Source organism: Penicilliopsis zonata (assembly GCF_001890105.1).
Source record: "Penicilliopsis zonata CBS 506.65 unplaced genomic scaffold ASPZOscaffold_30, whole genome shotgun sequence".
Taxonomy (NCBI): Eukaryota; Fungi; Ascomycota; class Eurotiomycetes; order Eurotiales; family Aspergillaceae; genus Penicilliopsis; species Penicilliopsis zonata.
The window spans coordinates 73,772-92,679 of record NW_019208936.1 but is presented as its reverse complement, the minus strand read 5'-3'; the positions used below and the strand labels follow the sequence as shown (position 1 = coordinate 92,679).

General features: G+C 48.1%; 8 protein-coding genes and 1 non-coding gene across 9 annotated transcripts; 4 read left to right on the top strand and 5 right to left on the bottom strand.

Annotated features, from left to right (window-relative positions):
- On the bottom strand, nucleotides 1–843 carry ASPZODRAFT_77076 (hypothetical protein; the record flags this gene model as incomplete). The annotated part of the gene is made up of 1 exon (XM_022730152.1): nucleotides 1–843. One exon carries the CDS (start codon nucleotides 841–843, stop codon nucleotides 1–3), a length of 843 nt encoding a protein of 280 aa, XP_022576864.1.
- A 151-nt stretch (nucleotides 844–994) lies between these two features.
- On the bottom strand, nucleotides 995–4,343 carry ASPZODRAFT_2122381 (hypothetical protein; the record flags this gene model as incomplete). The annotated part of the gene is made up of 3 exons (XM_022727801.1): nucleotides 995–3,353; nucleotides 3,421–3,843; nucleotides 3,892–4,343. 3 exons carry the CDS (start codon nucleotides 4,341–4,343, stop codon nucleotides 1,019–1,021), a joined length of 3,210 nt encoding a protein of 1,069 aa, XP_022576863.1. The 3' UTR covers nucleotides 995–1,018.
- Nucleotides 4,344–4,905: 562 nt separating this feature from the next.
- Nucleotides 4,906–7,195, top strand: ASPZODRAFT_2122377 (hypothetical protein; the record flags this gene model as incomplete). The annotated part of the gene is made up of 5 exons (XM_022727800.1): nucleotides 4,906–5,001; nucleotides 5,057–5,303; nucleotides 5,366–5,987; nucleotides 6,044–6,186; nucleotides 6,244–7,195. 5 exons carry the CDS (start codon nucleotides 4,906–4,908, stop codon nucleotides 6,705–6,707), a joined length of 1,572 nt encoding a protein of 523 aa, XP_022576862.1. The 3' UTR covers nucleotides 6,708–7,195.
- On the bottom strand, nucleotides 6,767–7,687 carry ASPZODRAFT_77129 (hypothetical protein; the record flags this gene model as incomplete). Its single annotated transcript, XM_022730155.1, has 3 exons — nucleotides 6,767–7,355; nucleotides 7,418–7,474; nucleotides 7,530–7,687. Coding segments are annotated over 3 exons (804 nt in total), but the record flags the coding sequence as incomplete, so codon positions are not given.
- A 2,098-nt stretch (nucleotides 7,688–9,785) lies between these two features.
- On the bottom strand, nucleotides 9,786–10,865 carry ASPZODRAFT_147437 (hypothetical protein; the record flags this gene model as incomplete). The annotated part of the gene is made up of 2 exons (XM_022725268.1): nucleotides 9,786–10,571; nucleotides 10,620–10,865. 2 exons carry the CDS (start codon nucleotides 10,863–10,865, stop codon nucleotides 9,786–9,788), a joined length of 1,032 nt encoding a protein of 343 aa, XP_022576860.1.
- Nucleotides 10,866–11,318: 453 nt separating this feature from the next.
- ASPZODRAFT_137358 (hypothetical protein) lies at nucleotides 11,319–12,560 on the top strand. Its single transcript, XM_022724293.1, has one exon. The coding sequence runs from the start codon at nucleotides 11,384–11,386 to the stop codon at nucleotides 12,506–12,508; it is 1,125 nt and encodes a 374-aa protein (XP_022576859.1). The 5' UTR covers nucleotides 11,319–11,383; the 3' UTR covers nucleotides 12,509–12,560.
- Nucleotides 12,561–12,984: 424 nt separating this feature from the next.
- On the top strand, nucleotides 12,985–13,398 carry ASPZODRAFT_137357 (hypothetical protein). The gene has a single exon (XM_022724292.1). The coding sequence runs from the start codon at nucleotides 13,008–13,010 to the stop codon at nucleotides 13,362–13,364; it is 357 nt and encodes a 118-aa protein (XP_022576858.1). The 5' UTR covers nucleotides 12,985–13,007; the 3' UTR covers nucleotides 13,365–13,398.
- A 226-nt stretch (nucleotides 13,399–13,624) lies between these two features.
- ASPZODRAFT_t164 lies at nucleotides 13,625–13,706 on the bottom strand. Its single transcript has one exon. It is a non-coding gene; the product is annotated as a tRNA-Asn (tRNA).
- Nucleotides 13,707–13,920: 214 nt separating this feature from the next.
- Nucleotides 13,921–18,906, top strand: ASPZODRAFT_1501208 (hypothetical protein). The gene has a single exon (XM_022725579.1). It carries the CDS (start codon nucleotides 14,254–14,256, stop codon nucleotides 18,838–18,840), a length of 4,587 nt encoding a protein of 1,528 aa, XP_022576857.1. The 5' UTR covers nucleotides 13,921–14,253; the 3' UTR covers nucleotides 18,841–18,906.
- Nucleotides 18,907–18,908: the final 2 nt, after the last annotated feature.

The following is an 18,908-nucleotide window of genomic DNA, read 5'->3' as shown; positions in this document are numbered from 1 at the left end:
CTAGATCTTTGGATATCTCTCCCATACCTCGCTGGCCAGATGCTCCAGTTGTGCGCTGGTCCATCCAAAGTCTCTCTCAGCTGAATCTGGTGTGGCAGCTCGCAACAAAAAGCTGGCAAATGGAACGGAAAGAGTCCCATTACTGATGTTGATTGGAGACAGGTTGTCTTTCTGCGAAATGACTGTCTCCCAGGGCTCTGCGACTACCCGGTCTGGTTTTGCTCGGGTTGGCCGGCTAATGGGCTGCCAGTGAGTTAAGGTGATTGTCCTAGACCTCTTCTCTATAGAAATAGTGATTGCAGACTTAACATCTCCGTCCGATGCCTCTACCCACCACTGGGCACTGTTGACCAGGTGTGTTTTCGACTCCGAGTACCCTGTCTCAATGACGACAGAGGGCCAGTGGTCAGCCCGGCCAGCAGGGAGGACTTTTGGCACGTAGCTCTGGTCTGGCTCCTTTGTGCGGTTTCCTGACTGAACAGAGGCGCGACTGAGAAGCCTAATCTGTTGAGTGACGCCCATTTCCTCGAACATGGTGAAAGTCTGGCTGTGGAGCCAGGTGTGTGCGGTTTCATGAGCGGCAGTGATCATTTGGAGCAGCAGAAGTTTATCGGTATGGAGATAGCACTGTAACGAATGATGAGGAAGGCGAGTGAGAGCCTTGGAGAAGTATTGCTTAAAGGTCTGCTCATCCACCCCTGAGAAGATCACGAAAGATGTGCTTGTTCCTGCCATGTCATCCTTGCGCGGCTCCATTTTCGACTCGAGGATATATATCAAGGACTCCATCCCCTGGTAGGGGTATTCACTGGTGGTCTCAGACACCCCAAAGTGACTGGCCATGGTGTTTTTGGTGGTGATGGTTAGTAGAGACATAACAACGTAATATTATACGAAAGTCAGAGGCGAGTCATAATGACATATATAGTTATTATTGTGGAAAATCTTGGAAGAGAATCAGTCCCGAGATATTAAACGTCCATGATTAGGAGATCTCTAAATGGTCTATTATACTATTCTAGGCCTCTATCCCTTCTGCAACACGCTTTCTCTCAATAAGGTCTTGTTTTTCTGCCTCTGTCTTTCTTTCAAGGGGATGCTGCTTCAAACTGATCTGTTGCAGCCCCTGGATGATCTCATCACACAGACAAATGCTTTCATCATATTTCCTTTGCAATTTATAGCACCGGCACAGCTCAATCATCGTGCCAAGTCGGTCAGGATGAAAGTCACCCCGGGAGGATGTGAGAAATCGCTGCTTCTCCATGACTTGGAGAAGCGTAGCCTCTGCCTCGCCAAACCTCGATTCATTGGTAAGAATGATCCCAAGCACCGTCCTGCCCATCAAGGTCCCGATGTGGTTTTCGCCCAGGTTGCGGTCTGCAATTTCCAGCCCTGTGCGGACAAGGGTTTCGGCTTCACTGTGCTCACCAAGGGCGGTTTTAACCCTTGCCAGGTTCGCCATCGCGAGAAGCACATAGGGATGTTCCTTGCCCAGTTTGTCCTTGCGACAATCAAGGACTTGCTGCATCGTCTCCGCCGCCACGGACAGGTTTTGTTCCTGTAGCAGATCCAGCATTGCCAAATCTTCTCTGGCGTCGAGCGTCTTCAAATGTTTCGGGCCTAGGATTTCACTCATTCCATCAAAGGCTATCCGGAGCAGTCGCTGTGCTTCCTTCAAGTCTTCGTCTTCGTAGAACTTGGCCATTGTTCGGCCGAGACTTCTCATCGCACTGAGCGTGTCCTCATGCTTCGGACCGTGCAATCTGAGCAGGCCGTCAACGGCGTCTTGCTGAAACTCTCGGGCCTCGCTGTATCGTCCCTGCTGCCATCTTGTCTGGCCCAGAACATCCTTGGTCATCAGGGTCTCATGGCTATCGGGCCCTAAAGAGTTGCATGCTTGTAGGACTTCCTTTTGCAGATCCTCTGCTAGATCGCTCTTCCCCTGGTTCCAGTAGGTGAATGCCAACGCCAGCGTGATACGGCGGGTGGCTGGATGTCCCAGCCCCAGGAATCTATCGGTGTATTCTTTGACAGACTGCTGAAGCTCCGCGGCGTCCTTCCAGCGACCGGTTTGAGCAAAGACACGGCTGAACTTGGCGTATATTATCACCTGGGATCGGCCAAGACTGGGTTCAATCTCAAGCCACTGCACCAACCGGGACCAGAAATCCTTCCTGTTCTGTCTTATCGTGCGCGCAATGGCTTCTTGGCAGGTTCGTACATGGTCGATATGAGGGAGAATGTCCCTTCGAAAGAGCTCTTCCTCCTCACTATTCCCAAGAGGTGGGAGAAGAATAGATTGGGCGAGTGTCATGGCTGCAATGTTTGACCACAGCGCCTGATTTGAGGTGCTCATTCCAGGCCTCTCGCGCGCCCAAAGGTGTATGAGCGGGTGCATCGAGAAGCTGTCGTTCTCTGGGTTCTTCATGATGAGCGACATTTGAGTGAGTCTACTGAGCGCATAGCGTACTCGCCTCTCATTCAATATTCCTGACTCCCCGTCTTCCTGTATAAAGGGCGGCAAGCTGGGAGGACTGGGATCGGTGGCGGCGATGAAATCGAGTGCATAAAAGCGGATATAATTGTACCACTGATACCAAGTCAACGGCCCTCGCAGGGCCTCTTGATCTGCGTTTTCCTCTGCGCGTTTCTCAATCCCACCATTGACGATTGCCTTTTGCAAAATGTCAAACGGGATGTTGTTGAAATGGAAAAACGCAAACATTTGGAAGATTCGAATTGCATCCTTGGAAGCCACGCTGCTCTCCTCTTCGATCTTCCGGTAAGACATTTCGAATGTGGCAAACATCTTCCTATACTCGGTGTCCGGGTGCGGGTTGGGAGACCGTCGAATCTGCTCCCAATACCGGTTGAATGATGGCAAATAGGTGCTGAGAGAATATATCCCGTCTCTGATCGCCACGCCAGCTACTGTGATGGCAAGTGCAAGGAAACCAAGCTTCTCCGTGATTTGAGTGGCCCAAGATAGAACATCAGCACTCCAGGGCTTCTTCATCTCCACTACTTTCAACAGAAGATCACTGGCTTCACCAACTTCCATGCCTTTGAACTCGAAATACTTCGGCCCAACATTGCCATGTCCCCTGAGACCAGGATTTCGTGTCGTGATGATGATGTTGCCTCTGTCGCCTTTGGGGAAGTAATGATCCAGTTCCATCTCCGCGTCGTCGGCGTTGTCGATTAGCAACAGCCATCTTCTTTCCCAGTTGGAGAGCCAGTGCATCACTGCAATGTGGTTTGGTTCCACCTTTCCAAAATTCGCGATCTTAGCATAGCTCTGTTTGATTCGTTCGTGGGAACTCGCATCAATGCAGAAAACACCCCAGAAGCTTTCGGTTTGCTCAAGGTTAGCAGGCTGGCTTGCTTTCCTTGCAGATCTTGACCGGGATACCCTACCTTTTTCGATTGGCCTCTGCAAATTTACAACAAAACTGTGTCTTTCCTGATCCGCCCATGCCGTAGATGACAAAGCGCTGTTGTTTCTGTACCGCTTGATCGGAGTTGGATGGGAGTAGGATATCCTTCAGTCTCTCCATATACGAGGCCCGACCTGTATAGACGCTCTTGACGGGCTGAGGAGTGTCAAAGGACTTGTCTGGCGTTGCGGCACGCATGGCAGCAGCAACGAATTTGACGGAACTCTGGAATTGGCTGATATCAGCCATTGTCGCGTTATCCTCATCTCTGTCCCGATGGACCTCATGGCTGGATTGAAGCTGACGCTCCAGGGTCTCGATACGGCGCTTGAATTCATCAATTTGTGAATGCAGGCCACTTGATACATGATCGAACGCGGCCCCTGGCGCGCGATGGTTGTACCTAGAAAGTGGTCAACCCTTTGAAACGAGTGAGGACAGGCTTACCAACAGATTGATTCCAGTGAGCAGGATATGAAGATTCTGCTTTTCAAGAGAGAGCCTGCCACGTAGTTTCTGCAAGTCTGCCGCATGTTTACGTCTGCGAGACTCTTTACTCAGCGCATCCAGGGGGCTGACCCTGGATTTGGGGCTACCACGGATCTTCTGGACGAGAGAATCGAGATCCTTCACGATCTTCTCACACGTCTCAAGGCTTTTTCTGCAGTTCTTGCGGAGGTTTTCCATATTGGCTGCGCTCGGCCCTGCGGCGGCTGGTTCATCACAAAGATATTCATTGACTGACTTGGCAACCGATTCCATGGATTCCACCTCGACGATCAATGCGTCGATCTCTTTCTGGATGCCATGGATTGCGGCTGGTATGTCACGCAGAAATTTGGCGACGCGCCAACACACATCCGCAAGAGAAAGGGCGCCCGTGGCGATTGACAAACCATCCATGTTCCTGAAAGAAAGCAGGAGATGGTGAAGATCATGAAATTAAGGATGCTGATGCTGATGCTGATGCTTATTCTGTTAAGAAAACATCTCTAGGCTGAAACTGTAAGGCCATTATCCCCCTTATCTTGTGATCAATTGCAGCACGCCAATTCTCAGCCTGATGCATTGCGATTATTCCCAGACGCCAGCATGAGGGGTAATAACTCCGGGAGGGCCTCTCTATGGCTGCCTCCACGCCTTGACCCTTGGATTAGCAGGGGTAATGGCACATCCAGTCCGTATTTCGCCTGTGTCGTGACACAAGCAAACAGCCCAGCCTTATCTTCCACTCGGCCTGTCCCTTTTACCCTATCATGCCGGAGACATCGACGATTGCCACGCAATCCGATGTTGTGCTTCGTATCGTGCCACGGGCTGGCTCGGAGCCCGGCAGACACTCTACAAGCTTCTTTTGTTTGCCTCTTGTGAGCCATCGAGCTAGCTATTTTTCTCTAGTTTGCTATATTTCAGCCGCCAAGCAGGAAGAGACAACCACGCTCTGTTCAGATCGTACACGGTCAATATGGTGTCCTCGCTACCCCCAACTTGGAGTCTTCTTGTGGGATCTTTCATTGCTGTCTTCATATACAAGATCTTTATTCACTTCTATGAATCAAGGGTAGGAAGGTTGGGTCTCTACCTACAGCGAATCTATCTTCTGACTTGGCCGGCAGATCGATAGAAAGTTCGCTGCTGCAAAAGGCTGCCAGCCACCGAGAAGATGGAATTCAAAATGGCCGCTGGGACTCGATTTGCTTTTAAAGGCCTTTCGCCAAGAGCGCAAGCAGCGAATCCTGCAGTTCTTTCTTGATGTTGTGGCTGAGTCGGGACACACCTTCGAGCAGAAGCTGCTTTTCGCTCGTGGCATCGACACGATTGAGCCCAGAAACATCGAAGCCATTTTATCCACACAATTCACCGGTCAGTGCTCCGGATCCAATCCAATATAAACGGTTACTGACTCTTGACTGGGCAAATTCAAGAATTCGGACTGGGACTGCGACCCCCAACCTTCGAGCCTTTGATGGGCAGTGGTATCTTCACTCAAGACGGCAAACAGTGGCGGCACTCACGAGAGCTCCTGCGGCCGCAATTCATGACCAACCGGTTCAACAACTTTGAGCAGGTGAGAGAGGCAGTGGACAATCTCATCTCCTGCGTTCCAGAGGACGGTGTGGTGGACCTGCAGCCCCTATTCTTCCGCCTCACCTTCGAAACCACCCTCTTTCTATTATTCGGACGGCATCTGGCGTCTCTCAAGTCGGAAGGAATAACGGACCGCGATTTCGAGTTTGCACAGGCCTTTAATCTCGGCCAGGACTATCTTGCCCAGCGAGGTCGGCTGGGTGACCTCTACTGGCTTATAGGAGGGAAAAGGTTCCGAAACGCATGTCAAATATGCCATGATTTTGTCGACAATGCAGTCAAGAAGGCTCTAGACTGTGCAGGGACGCCGGACACTGGAGTCTCCAAAGGGACAGAGCCCTACGTCTTCATCGATGCACTCGTCAAAGAGACCAACGATCCAAAGGTTCTGAGGGATCAATGTGTGAATCTCTTGTTAGCTGGAAGAGATACAACGGCGTGTTGCCTTACATGGACTCTGTAAGTGAAGCCACCTGGCATTTTGTGTCAAAGACACTGATGGTGTCGATATCAAGTCGTCTGCTGGTGCAGCACCCCCAAGTTCTCTTCAAACTCCAGTGCGAGATTAGGGATACAGTTGGCGTTGGCTCAAAAGCCTCGATACCCACAATCAGTCGAATAAAAACACTGCCATATCTCTCGCTCGTTATCAAAGAAGGTATTCTGGGAAACGGTCTTGGCTTTCAATTGTTAAGATACTAATTCCGAACAACAGTCCTTCGCTTATACCCATCTGTGCCAGTCAACTCCAGAGCGGCGGAAAAGACAACAACTCTTCCCGTTGGTGGTGGTCCCACTGGGACAGCTCCTATTCTGGTCCGAAAGGGTGAAGCAGTGGGATACTGTGTCTATGCAATGCACCGTCGCAAAGACATCTACGGGCCCGATGCTGATCACTTCCGCCCCGAGCGCTGGGAAAACGACGCCCTGAAGAATGTGGGATGGGGGTATTTGCCCTTCAACGGGGGACCGAGGGTGTGTTTAGGGCAGGATTTCGCTCTGTTGGAAGCTGGGTTTACCATCGTGAGGCTGCTACAGGTGTTTGAAACCATTGACATGACAGAAAGGTCGTTCAAGTTGCCCCTGGGCGAGGAAAGGCAGGTGCTCACATTGGTTGTCTCGAGTGGCGATGGCTGTTGGGTCAAGATGAGAAAATACGGAGCCACGGACTCTGAATAAGGATAGCCAGAGGAAGCTTACCGGCAAAGGGAAGTGTATTGGGTATAATTTGATGATAACTATGGCTTCTTGCCGTAGATGAGATACAACTTGGAGTATTGGTGAAACTCAAGATCCGTCAGCTCCTGGCGCACCTTTGCCGCCATCACTTCAGTCTCGGCGGGCGACCATCCCAGCACGGTAGTGAGGATCCCAGGGAGATAAGAGCCCAGGGCCTGGCTGTATTGGCACTGCATAAAGCGGCCGATTTCCTTCTGCTTGGGATCAGTCGGCCATGGACTTATTGGGACCTTGATCATTGTGGTTGTGACTTGTGTGAAACCAGCGGATTCCAACGCCTCGCCCCATTTGTCCACATTCTGCATTGGCTTGTCATACATTTCACTTGCTTCACTTATCAATTCAATCAGTTGAGCTGTATATTTGCCCCTTTCTTCCATAGAGTCATCATCGGTAAAGACCTCAATGGGAAAGGATTGAAGCTCAAAGTATCCGCCAGAACGAAGGTTGTCGAACGCCTGTTTGGCGAGATGATCGATATCTTTGATTGAGCCAGCCAGTTCACGGCCGTGGATGTAGTCGAAGGCACGGTGGTATTGCCATTCGGCCCCAAAATCATCCACTTCAAATACACAGTTGACAGGAACCCTAAGAGGAGTAGGTAAGAGATAATGGCCTCTTCCTCTCAAAACTACAGATATGTTGCTTACCAGCCAGGTTGGATGGGACTCAGGTCGTTCCCAATCACTTCCGCCGAGGGATACTGACTGGTCATCGGTTAGCACAGTATAGGATAGAGGGTCCAGACGAATGGTGAGATACTCTGCGAAATCTATGGCCCAGATGCCCGTCCCTGTCCCCAGATCAAGAACTCGCTGAGGGTTATTGATCGGGGCCGTATGCAGATCTCCCCCTAGAGCCATGCCGTAGACATGATGCATAAGATCCATCCGGTCTTGTTCATCCTCGTCGTTGGGCTGGAATAATCAGGGTAGGCTTATATACGATTTGGGGAAGCAGCTCACGAGCAAGTATTCGCCCTTGCGGTAGCTCTGGTATCGGCGACCATTTTCGTATCTAATTATAGTAGGTGATGGTTAATACATAAAAGTGAAAGTAGACATCACAAAACACACTCGTAATTGAAAATACTCGATCGGAGCGAGGAATAGTCAGAGTGATCAGAGGACAGCGAGTCATTTTCACTACTAGCATCCTGTATAATTAGACACCAAGAAGGTGAAAAGAGATGAGTTGGAAGTGATTACATCTGCGGGCTCATCAAGAGGCGCAATAGCAGGCTCAGGAGTGGGTTCAAGAGCAGCTTCAGGGTCGGCCTCAGGGACGGTCTCGACGGGGTTGGAAGAAGACATAATGAGATTAGTTGAAAATAGACTATGGGGAAAGGCGAAAGAGCAGGCCACGCGATTTCTTTATAAGTGGGGGTTGCATCAACTAGTTGGACGTTAGCAAAAGTACTGCATCTGTAGTCAATCAAGTAATAGTGAATAGACCCTGTCAGGCCATGTAGTAATCACTACCAATAAAACTTCCTGCGAGTCATGACCCTGGGAACTCCATATATATTTGGCCTCATTTTTCCTACTCTATATGGTGAGATATTTTTTATATATACTGTAAAGAAGAAAATGCAGCCCTTCTTCATATATTCAAGAGGAGCTGTTTTCCATAATCAGCTCAATAGCTAGATGTATATGTTGACTATTCTATATCACATGTCTCCCGTGTGTCGTCACTCAATATTTCAGCCAATACAAACACCCGTGGCTGGGCGAGGGCTTTTGACCCCAACATTAGCGCTGTTTCTTTCCCCTCAGAGTCCGTTTCTCCTTGCAAGGCAGTTTTAAGCTTTCAAAGGAATTAGAGATAGCGGCCGTGGTCCCAGACTAGATGACCATAGCCTTAAATAGGCAGCTTATAGTGCTGACTCTGAATGTGAGCATAGCCAGACAATATTCTAAGCCAATCCATACATTAGTTTGCTGCTACCCATTACTACTCCTATACTTTAATATAGAATATAGTACTGTACATGGTTTGCATCATGAAGGCGTTGATACAGCGACACCCCTACAGACTCAACAGGGGCAATTTCTGCCATATAATCTAGTAATTCAAGCAAAAAGAAATCATATAATTGACTATTTCATTCTTCTACTCTATAAAGTATTAATACACCATCTAACATAATCTTCACATAGTAATTGACGGAGAAATGAACAGAGTCTTTAAAATAAGAATTAATATAGTAGTTATAGGGCTCTATATAGTAACAGCATAGGCATCCATATTTAGAATTAATTAACATATGATTATATAGCTCTTTTAGGTGCCTCAATACTCAATAGCTGGGCTATATAGCAAGTTGCTTTTTATAGAAGGGAAGGTGCCATTAAATCTGTTGGCGTTAAAGAATAGTCTAATGCTTTATATGTACTTAAAGCCTCTTTTATAGGCATAATCCCATCTTCCTAGAAATAGGTAGTAATATCTTAATTTTAGTATGCCACTTGGCATTACTTGATCAGCATTGTCATATAGAATTCCTAGGGGTGTCGCTGTATCACTCTCTTATATATTGACACCCCTCATCCAGTAAGAAGAATATAACAGTAGTCTACCAAGGTAGATAAGTATATAATCCTCACATTGAAAGCTGGCCATATGGATATGTGGTAAATGTTACTACTGTTCACATTTGATAAAGCATCTCTAAACCTATAATCTAATATCATAAGAGCTGACATTAACAGGGGTAGGGAGCCACACGAGCTATAACTCACCCAGCGAGGCCATTTTTATTGAAGATCTGGCAGTGTCTAAAGTTGGGCATAATCTAAATACTCTTCCTTTATAAAGTAATTAGGTAATGCTTTTCACCATGTGAGCATATGCTTATTTATGGCAATAATAAGAAAATAGCTTTTTAAAATTTAACAGTATTAGATATTATATATACTCTCATCAGTAATAAAAACGAAAGGTGTTTGACAGGAATTTATCAGAAGCCTACTACTATATATTGAAAATCTAGAATTTGGGACAATTAAAACCTAACTAATCCCACATGTCAAAAGAGCATCTTCTAAGTAATGCATGTACTGCAAGGTTCTCTTTGTGATATAACCGCAGGTACAAGCATATGGAAGGACATTCCACTCTGGCTCGAAGTTCAATCCACCATATACTGCGACTTGTCTTCCGGTACCATAGATACAGCAACAAAAGTGCTACAGGGTCCTTTTTCCGAAGTAAGTCTTCAAAGGGGCCATGGATACTGCGCATGAAGACTTGAGTTTGGCCTGTTGAAACCTTGCTATCCGGGAGGTGCAGGATCTGGGATACAGCGTGGGCAGCATGAAAATACGGGTTGTCCTTCGCCGTAGATGAGTCCTCAAGGAGACACACAGAGGCCAATGCACTTGGCATACCATCAATGCCCCTCTCTGGCAAGGGAGAATCCATCTCAGCAAAAGTGTCCGCCATCACACAGAAAAGACTGGCCGGTCGAAGCGGGTTTATTATGTGCCACAGCGACATTTTAGCCTTGCTCATCCGTATCCAGTCCAGATCGGAGTGGTCAGAGGACTTTAGAGGCCATGCTTCTTCCGGGTTGCATGCATCAGGGGACGAGAAGCTCAGGATAGCCAGAGCAGCTGCAGTGCCCCAGATTGGATCCTTATCCTTCTCTGCAATCGTCTCCCCTAACCGTTTGTTGAGAAGAGCCGTGCTTTGAGACCAGTGAAAGCACTCTTCCAGACTGCGACGACATCCTAAAGAATTATTCAGGTGGCGGTCATATGTAAGCGCCACGGCTAGAGAAGCATGCATCAAAAAGGGGTACTGTAAGTGATATGTTAGCTGAGCTTAGACAAGTATAATAAGACTTACTGCAAAGGCTAGTCTTAGGAGCTTCCGATTGACGTGTTTCATATTAGGGTCATCTGGAGTCAGGAGACTCCGTCCAAAATACCGGGTGACGAAGTCCTGACATTTTGTATTCAATTGATAGAAGGTAGATCTGTCAGACGTCCAGACAGCACTAGAAACAGGGAGTTGAAGCTCTATCTTTCTTCCCACAACTAACGGCTTCCCCTTGTCAGCGGCAATGGGTTGTAGGTCAGCAATATTAGACATAAAGTTGCATAATACGCCGAACGAACTACATCTCTTGCACTGCGGTTTGCCTTCGTCACACTAAGAGGCCAAGGAGTTGATTTAGTGAGCCCCAGTCCCAGTCTAGGAAAGCCAGCCAGCCTACCTTGACTTTTCTGAGCTTGCAATTCCGGCAGCCAAATCTCGACCTCTGCAGAGTCCTATTCTCACGAGTTTTTGTACAATTTGAGGCCATACTTGGCTTTTCCAATGCTTTGTGCAGTGTCTATGAGGGATTTTCTGGCAGTCACAGTCATACGCTAACCTATTTTAGAACACGTCTTCCACGCTAGCTATTTTTCGGGTGTAGAGGCTTGTGATTGGCTGAGTTGTTATGTAGTATATTAAGTGCCTGAAAATGATCTATATAAGGATGTTATTCCTCAATATCAAGAGTTAAAATAACAAGCCCTTATTGATTTAAATACCAGTCTCTGTTCACATATACCTCATCTTCAATACTAGTCTATTAACACCCACCACTTCTTGTGTATGAAACAATGGCCACCCACCTCGCCGCCGTCTCCCCGGCCAAAGGCCAACCCTTTGAGATCCAATCCCGCCCAACCCCCAAGCCAGGACCGGATGAGCTCCTCATCGCTGTGAAATCCATAGCCCTCAATCCGGCAGACGCCATCATGCGAGACCAGGGACTCTTCATACCAACCTACCCCACGGTTATCGGCTTCGACATGGCGGGATTGGTCCTTGAGGTCGGCGACAACGTCCCCACGGGGGATACAGACAATGACACATCTCCCTGCTTTCGACCGGGTATCACCCGTGCTGCGGCCTACGCCGGTTCATTCTGGAGATCCTTCAATCCAGACTACGGCGCATTTCAAGAGCGATGTCTCGTCCCCTGGCAGCATGCTGTGCCTCTCCCGGACAAGAGCATGTCTTGGAACCATGCAGCAACTCTACCTGTCGCTGTCCAAGTACCCCTGAGTGCATGGGATGCCATGGGGATTTCCCGGATTGGAGAAGCCACTAAGAGAGGAAAGGAGAAGAAGAATATACAGAAAAGAGAGGCTCTTCTGATCTGGGGTGCCTCCTCCAGCGTCGGCAGCATGGGTGTACAAACAGCCCGGCTTCTACGAGACGACCCCAACTCTACTTTTGCAGCCGTATATGCCACAGCCGGATCATCAAATAAGAGTTATGTGGTTTCGCTGGGTGCAGACCGTGTGTTCGACTACAAAGACTCACAGGTCGTAGATGCAATTGTTTCGGCGGCCAGGGAGGACGGGCTGCTCATCCAGCATTGTTTTCTGGCTACCGGCGAGCTGGCTCTTTGCCAGGCTGTGCTTAAGACATTCCTTGGTGAAGAAGGGAAGACAAAGACGGCGAAGATTGCATCAGCGCCAGTGATTCCTCCGGAAGCGGAAGATGTGAACGGGGTGGAAACAATATTCATTATGCCCTCGATGGTGGAAGAGGAGAGGCTGGAGCAGTTCCAATACTGGCTTGGGACGTGGCTCAGGGAGAATCTGGCCAAGGGGACCATCAAGCCTAGTCCGGAGCCGAGCGTTGTGGGAAAGGGTTTAGAGGCTATTAATGCCGGGTTGGATAACCTGCGCCAGGGGGTGAGTTGTACAAAGTTGGTAGTTGAGATTGCAGAGTGAGAGTATTCTGGTCTATTTAGGACAAGGGTGTATCTCAGGTTTAGGTTACTGCCTCATGTTGTCTTTATACTGAAATAATATTCTGATCTACTATATTATCATATACTTAAGTAAAAACATTGATAGAATAACTAACTGTAGGGCCTTTATATTGAAGGGTAGGTTAATATAGAGTAGATAAAGTTTAGATAAAAGACTATAAGATAGACTATAAGAACTACTAATATCTTATTGAATTTAATATCTAGTAGCCTTACATCTCCTTATATTTATGCTATTTAATTTCTAACTAAATTTACTACCATCTTTGCTGCACTCATTCTTATATTATGATAGTCAGCAGTGTATTTACCCGGTACTTTAGCCAGTATAGGGAGGGAATATTCCAGCCTGACCAGGCAGCAGAATACAAGCATAGCTAAATACTTCATCAGTTACCACCATCTTCTATTCACTTTATCTCTCTCATTGACTACTCTCTCTATCTGACGCCTCTAAAATGGAACTCCTCACCGAAGAAATACCACCCATTCCTGGGAAGCCCCAGGAGCAGCTGGAAGAGTCGCATGAAAATGAGAGCATCGTCTATCCAACTGGCCTCAAGCTGTGGGTGTCTGTGGCTGCCACCATGCTGAGCACGATGCTGGTCGGCCTGGACATGACGATCGTGGCAGTCTCTGTGCCGGCCATCACCGACTCCTTCCACACAGTCGCGAACATCGGCTGGTATTCGGCCGCATACTCGGTCATGTTCAGCAGCTTTGCCTTCTTCTTCGCCCATCTATACGGTGCTGCTTGGATACAACTCTGCTATTGTCTAGACGTTGTATATTCCTGTTGGTTTAGCGATTTTTAGTGTTCTCGGCAGTCTGGCGGTAGAGCGACGCAGCGTCAAGAAGAAGATGTCTTAGTTAGTCTTATACTTTTGAGGTCTAAGTCCTTGTGAGCCTGCCTGCTTTCTGCTATATATATTAGCTCACTATATATTCACTAAACCAGCAGCATATACTATAGTATTTCTTTTCTATATAAAACGACGATATTTTTTGCATATGTAAAAAGACTACTACATATTCTTTTCCATGTATAATGTTCTGTATGCAAAAGATAAAAAAACGTCCCCGGGAAGGCTCGAACTTCCAACCTCTCGATAGACTGCATAACAGTCGAACGCGCTAACCTATTGCGCCACGGAGACGTATTTATGGGAAATTGGCTCCGGAATAATCGATACTTAAAGCAATAAGCTGTAAAATCAGGATTCCCTCCACAAGGCTGAAGTGACTGCCTGAGGCTGTATACCTCTTTCTGGTTAGCCCAGTATATTAACTCTCCTTCCTTTTTCATCTCTAATCTTTGTCTCTCCATCTTTCGTCTTTCGTCTTTCGTCTTTAATCTTCTACTTCCAAAGAAAATCATTAGGCCCAGATTCTATAAACATCCTTACTTCGTATAGACCAGCCATCTTAGCCACTGCTGTCTATACCTCATATACCCCTGTTAACCCTCCATGCGTGTTTGATCATGACTGGCCAGTCTCACAGTTCACGTTCACAGCCGCCGCCCAGGGCGCTTGCAGTTGGCAAATCGACTCTTGTCTGCCCCATTGACCGCCATGGATTGTTTGAGGGCTGAATCCAGCCTGACGAGGCTGAAATTCCCCCGCTTCCACTGCTGTCTTACACCGTCACCTCTCCCTCAGCAATCGAAATGCCCGACTTTCCATCCAAACACCATCTGGAAACATGAACTACACTTCGGAGAACCTGCGAACGGACTTGCTGGTCGAACAGCTGAAGAAAGACACGACAGATGGGCGCGAGAAACAAGCGCTGCAGGCGCTGGTGACACAGATGGTGAAGCTGTTCAGGGATGACCCGCGACCTTCGTACTGGGAAGAGGCATCAACGATATGCGAAGTCACCTCCCCAGAGGACTATCATGCTCTACTGCTTGCCTTCTATCAAGCAATCAGCGCAGCTCAGTCGCCTCCAGACCTGGAGCTTTTGCGGTGCTTTGCTGCCTGTCTTCGCCAGAGCAAGGACGCCATCTCCGGGCTAGGGGCTCCATTGAACACCCTTCTCGGCTTCCTCACCCATGCAACCAGCTTCAACGAGCTCGAAACCCAGTACTGCCTCCTCCACACGATCGGAACGGTTCTCGATGCGATGGTGGATATCAAAGTGTCTGGCATCGACAAGCAGACAGTCCAAACCCCGATCAAGAACAGACTCGAGGCCCTTAAAGGCCACCACGAACCACGCACTGCTTTGGCAGCCCGGTATGCCCTCCAGGCTTTAGATCGCATTCCGGACAACGATAGCCCTTGGCAAGTGTTCTGCCAGCAGGGGGGCACGGCCATCTCCGCCGCGGCGAAGGTCTCGACGGCCGCTCTCAACCTCGACTTCGAGACCCTTCTCAAAGCCGTACCCGATCTGCGGGAGCTGTACGCCTTCTTTGCCGATGTTGCAGACAAATGGACCGAACGGTGGAGGGAGAGCGAAGGTGTCAAGGACTTTATTGCTTTGCTGCGAGGCGTCTCGGAGCGGAAGGGTTGGTATGATGCCCTGCGCATCTCTGATGCCTTTGTCCAGTCAGGGGCGCTTGCCGCATTGCAAGCCTTCGTCTGTCCATCCAAATGGCAGCAGGACGGCCTGTTCTGGTGTGGGCTGTACAGCCAGCTTGAACGGCGATGGATCACTAGTGATTCACCTGCCAGAGACCAGGTGCAGAGCTTTATCAACTGGACCTTGCAGCAGCCTTTCTTACAAGCCATGCTGGTAAAGAGCAACGCCCTTCTCCCCTGCTGGATTCACATTGTCGCCGACACGATGAAACAGCCTCACTGGAAGAAGAATCTGCCCACCCTGAAACGCAAATTTCCCTTGTGTTTTCTCTCGGACAAGAAGCAGTATGATTTCCAGATGAAGGCGCTGCCTCACGAATACCAGAAACAGACTCGTCTTAAGGACGACTGCAATCTGCTTCAAGCAGCTAAACTACAATGTCCTGACGCCTTGTTGTTCTTTGCCGATATCAAGCTTCGGCAGTACTACACCCGTCAGAGTCGGCTGGATATCAAACGTCTCTCGGGAGCAACCATTCCTATAGACAGCTGCTATATCAATCTTTCCCTTGTTGAGAAGCCTATGGGCAAGGACCAACAGGATCGTCAAGGCGCGCTCTCGCTCTTGCAACGAATGAAGCAGGAGACACCTAGCGCAGACAAGAAGGAGGTCCTCTTAGTCGACCTCTTCAAACCTCGTAAGCTGCCTGGTGGCAGCTATGGCCGACCAAATCGCATACTCATTCGCGGGCGTGCTGGGGTCGGAAAGACGACGCTGTGCAAGAAGATCACCCACGATTTCTATACAAACCAGCTTTGGGCATCGGATTATGATCGCATCCTGTGGCTTCCACTGCGTAAACTCCGGGAGGAATATTCCCTCGACCAGTTCCTCAAGAAGGAGTATTTCGACGGCACGCCAGAAGCCGATGCTTTGTGTCGTGAGCTTCAAGACTTGAACCACACCCGGACTCTGTTCGTGCTTGATGGCCTGGATGAAATTATCCACGACCAGAGGCCAGGAGGGAGTGTGAGTGAAGCTTTTGAGTCGCTATTGAACCGGAGCAATGTGATCATCACCTCCCGACCATACGCCGTATTTCCTGCTGGCCTGGAGAAATATCATCTTGAGATTGAGACAATCGGGTTCCATGATCATCAGATCACTTCCTACGTTCATAACGTCGTGAGTAATGGTACGATAAGGGATCAGATCAAAGACTTTATCAACCGTCATTGGATCATCAAGAGCCTTGTTCAGATTCCCATTCAATTGGATGCCGTCTGCTTTACATGGGGAGAAGGATTAGAACAATCACCAGAGGAGACCGAAAGCTTGACCACCATGACAGCTCTTTACCAGGCGATTGAAATCAAGTTATGGAATAAGGATCTGCTCCGACTAGACACTAGGGTTAACGAAACCCTCTTGACAGAGGAGAGGGCCAGGCTTTTTCGCAGTCGACAGCTCATAAAAGCCCAGGCGCGGGAGGATCTGGAGATGGTTGAATTTATCGCCTTCTTCGGCATGTACCACAACATCACCGAGTTCAATGTGCGGACGCGCCATTCGATTGACAATCACTTTGGGAAACCCTCAGAAGACAACCTGCGGAAAACTTCCTTCTTACGAAGCTCTGACGCGTCCGAGGGACACCATAATCAAGACTACTATTTCCTCCATCTCACCTTCCAAGAATACTTTGCCGCGCAATATTTCGTCCACCGGTGGATTCATGGCCAAGATCTTGAGACTCTAGATCACAGATCAGGCAAACTGATATCAATACGACCAACAGACTTCCTCGCCAGGGAGAAATACAATGGCCGCTTCGATATCATGTGGCGATTCGTGACTGGGATTCTGCACTCAGAAGATAAAGACTACCTGGTCTCATTCCTCGAGACGATAAACAACGAACCGAGGGACTTGTTTGGCCAAGTGCATTCTCGGCTTCTTATGCATTGCTTCTCCGAGATTCTACCAGTGGACGATTCTCCTCGTTTGATGCATTTGAGCAAGATCCTTGAGAGCGAACTCGCTCAACTTTTGATTGTTCAAAGTCAATATTTTATCAGAAATCTGTTAGCTTCAGAGATGGAATTCCCCGAGCATATCCTATCAACCCTCATCCAGAAAGGATCAACTGCCCAGAAAAAGGCTGCTCTAGGAGCGATTAGTAATCGCTCTCATATATCCCCAGGTCTTTTCCGTTGTGTCCGGGATATCTTCAACTCCAGCCATCTCGACGACGAGGAGAAGCTGAAAGGGCTGGCTGCCCGGGTTATTTGTCAGAATCCAAACCTTTCCCAACAATCTGCCATCGATTGCATACGCCATTCATCTCGATATGTCTCTTATAATGCCCTCATCAAGCTGCGAAATCAAACAAGCTTACCGGAGAATATACTTCGTGAGGTGGTATCTGTATTTAACGGCGAACATGGCGACGATGCATCTTCTGTCGTTGCAAGCCAAGCCAATCTCCCTGAATCTATTATTGATGATCTACTCTCGCTTCTGCAAGACAAAAATGGGAAGATTCGTGAAAATGCCGTCCATGCATTGAAGAGGCAGTTCTTACTTTCTCAGACTGTTTTCAATCACATCGTCGACCTCCTTGATGATCAAGATGAAGAAATTCAGGGCGCTTGCCTTTGGGTTCTCCAGGAACATTGCAATTTACCTCAGGACATCATCAAGAAAGTGGCATCACAGTTTGAGACATCGGCAAGTGACTATATCGTTTACATGGCAGGTAGCGTTCTAGAACACCAGAATACTTTACCTGAAAGCACCTTGGAACAGGTATGGCGTGTACCTGGAGATAGCCATGACGCCTGGCAGAAAGGATTCGATATTCTGCATAAACATGGTCTTGTCTCCCCGCAGGAATGCTTGGCCAGATTCAAAATATTAAAATCCCCAGATCGTTTTGCTATTGCCGCAACATATAAATTGTTTCAATATGAGCTCCCACCACCAGAAGAGATCTTTCGGCACTGCGTATCCCTGATAGAGCCTGATGCACCCCAAGATCTTCAAAGAGATGCGTGTCGCGCTTTGATGCAGTCTAAATCCCTGCCTGTCGATGTCTTGAGGACTTTGTTTGGTCAGTTCGACCAGTTGAGTCAAAATATCAAAGTCAATATCCTCGGAATTCTCCAAAACCAAAAAGCCCTGCCCCATGATATTATGACGAGTCTGTGCAGTCGAATTGCGGGGGAAGGCGATCAAACCCTGAAATCATGGATAATCCCAGCTCTTCACACTCACACCGAATTACCCGAGAACGTTTTAGAGGCTCTAATCGTTCTTGTAGGGGATGATAGTCTTTGGAATGGAGATCCAGCATCCGACCTTCTATGCCAACAGACGAGTCTGCCTTCCAAGATTTTGGACTCAGCAGTAGCTTTGCTCAGCTCAGGGAAATTCAAAGTCAATTATAATGCCGCAAGAATATTGATGAAGCACGCGGATTTGGAAAAACAAGTACCACGGTGGAATTCGCACTTTTGGGTCGGGTTATTCAGAGCCTTTTTTTTCCAACCTCTTGAAGGGTTACTCTGTTCGAAAGACAGAGACTATATTTATATCACTACCACTGAACGTTCCTGGAAGATCAGTATCAAGGAGGAGGAACAGCGGTATAAATTGAAAGCTGCGCTTGAAGCTATACAAGGGGATCTTGATGCTTTATTGGGAGACAAATGGAATGAGCTCGGCTTTGCCACTCTTCCCAGGAAGAGTGAACTGCATGGATAATAGTATATATTATCCTCATTTTAATCAATGATACCATTCACAAGTAGGACAGTATAATAGGCAGTCAA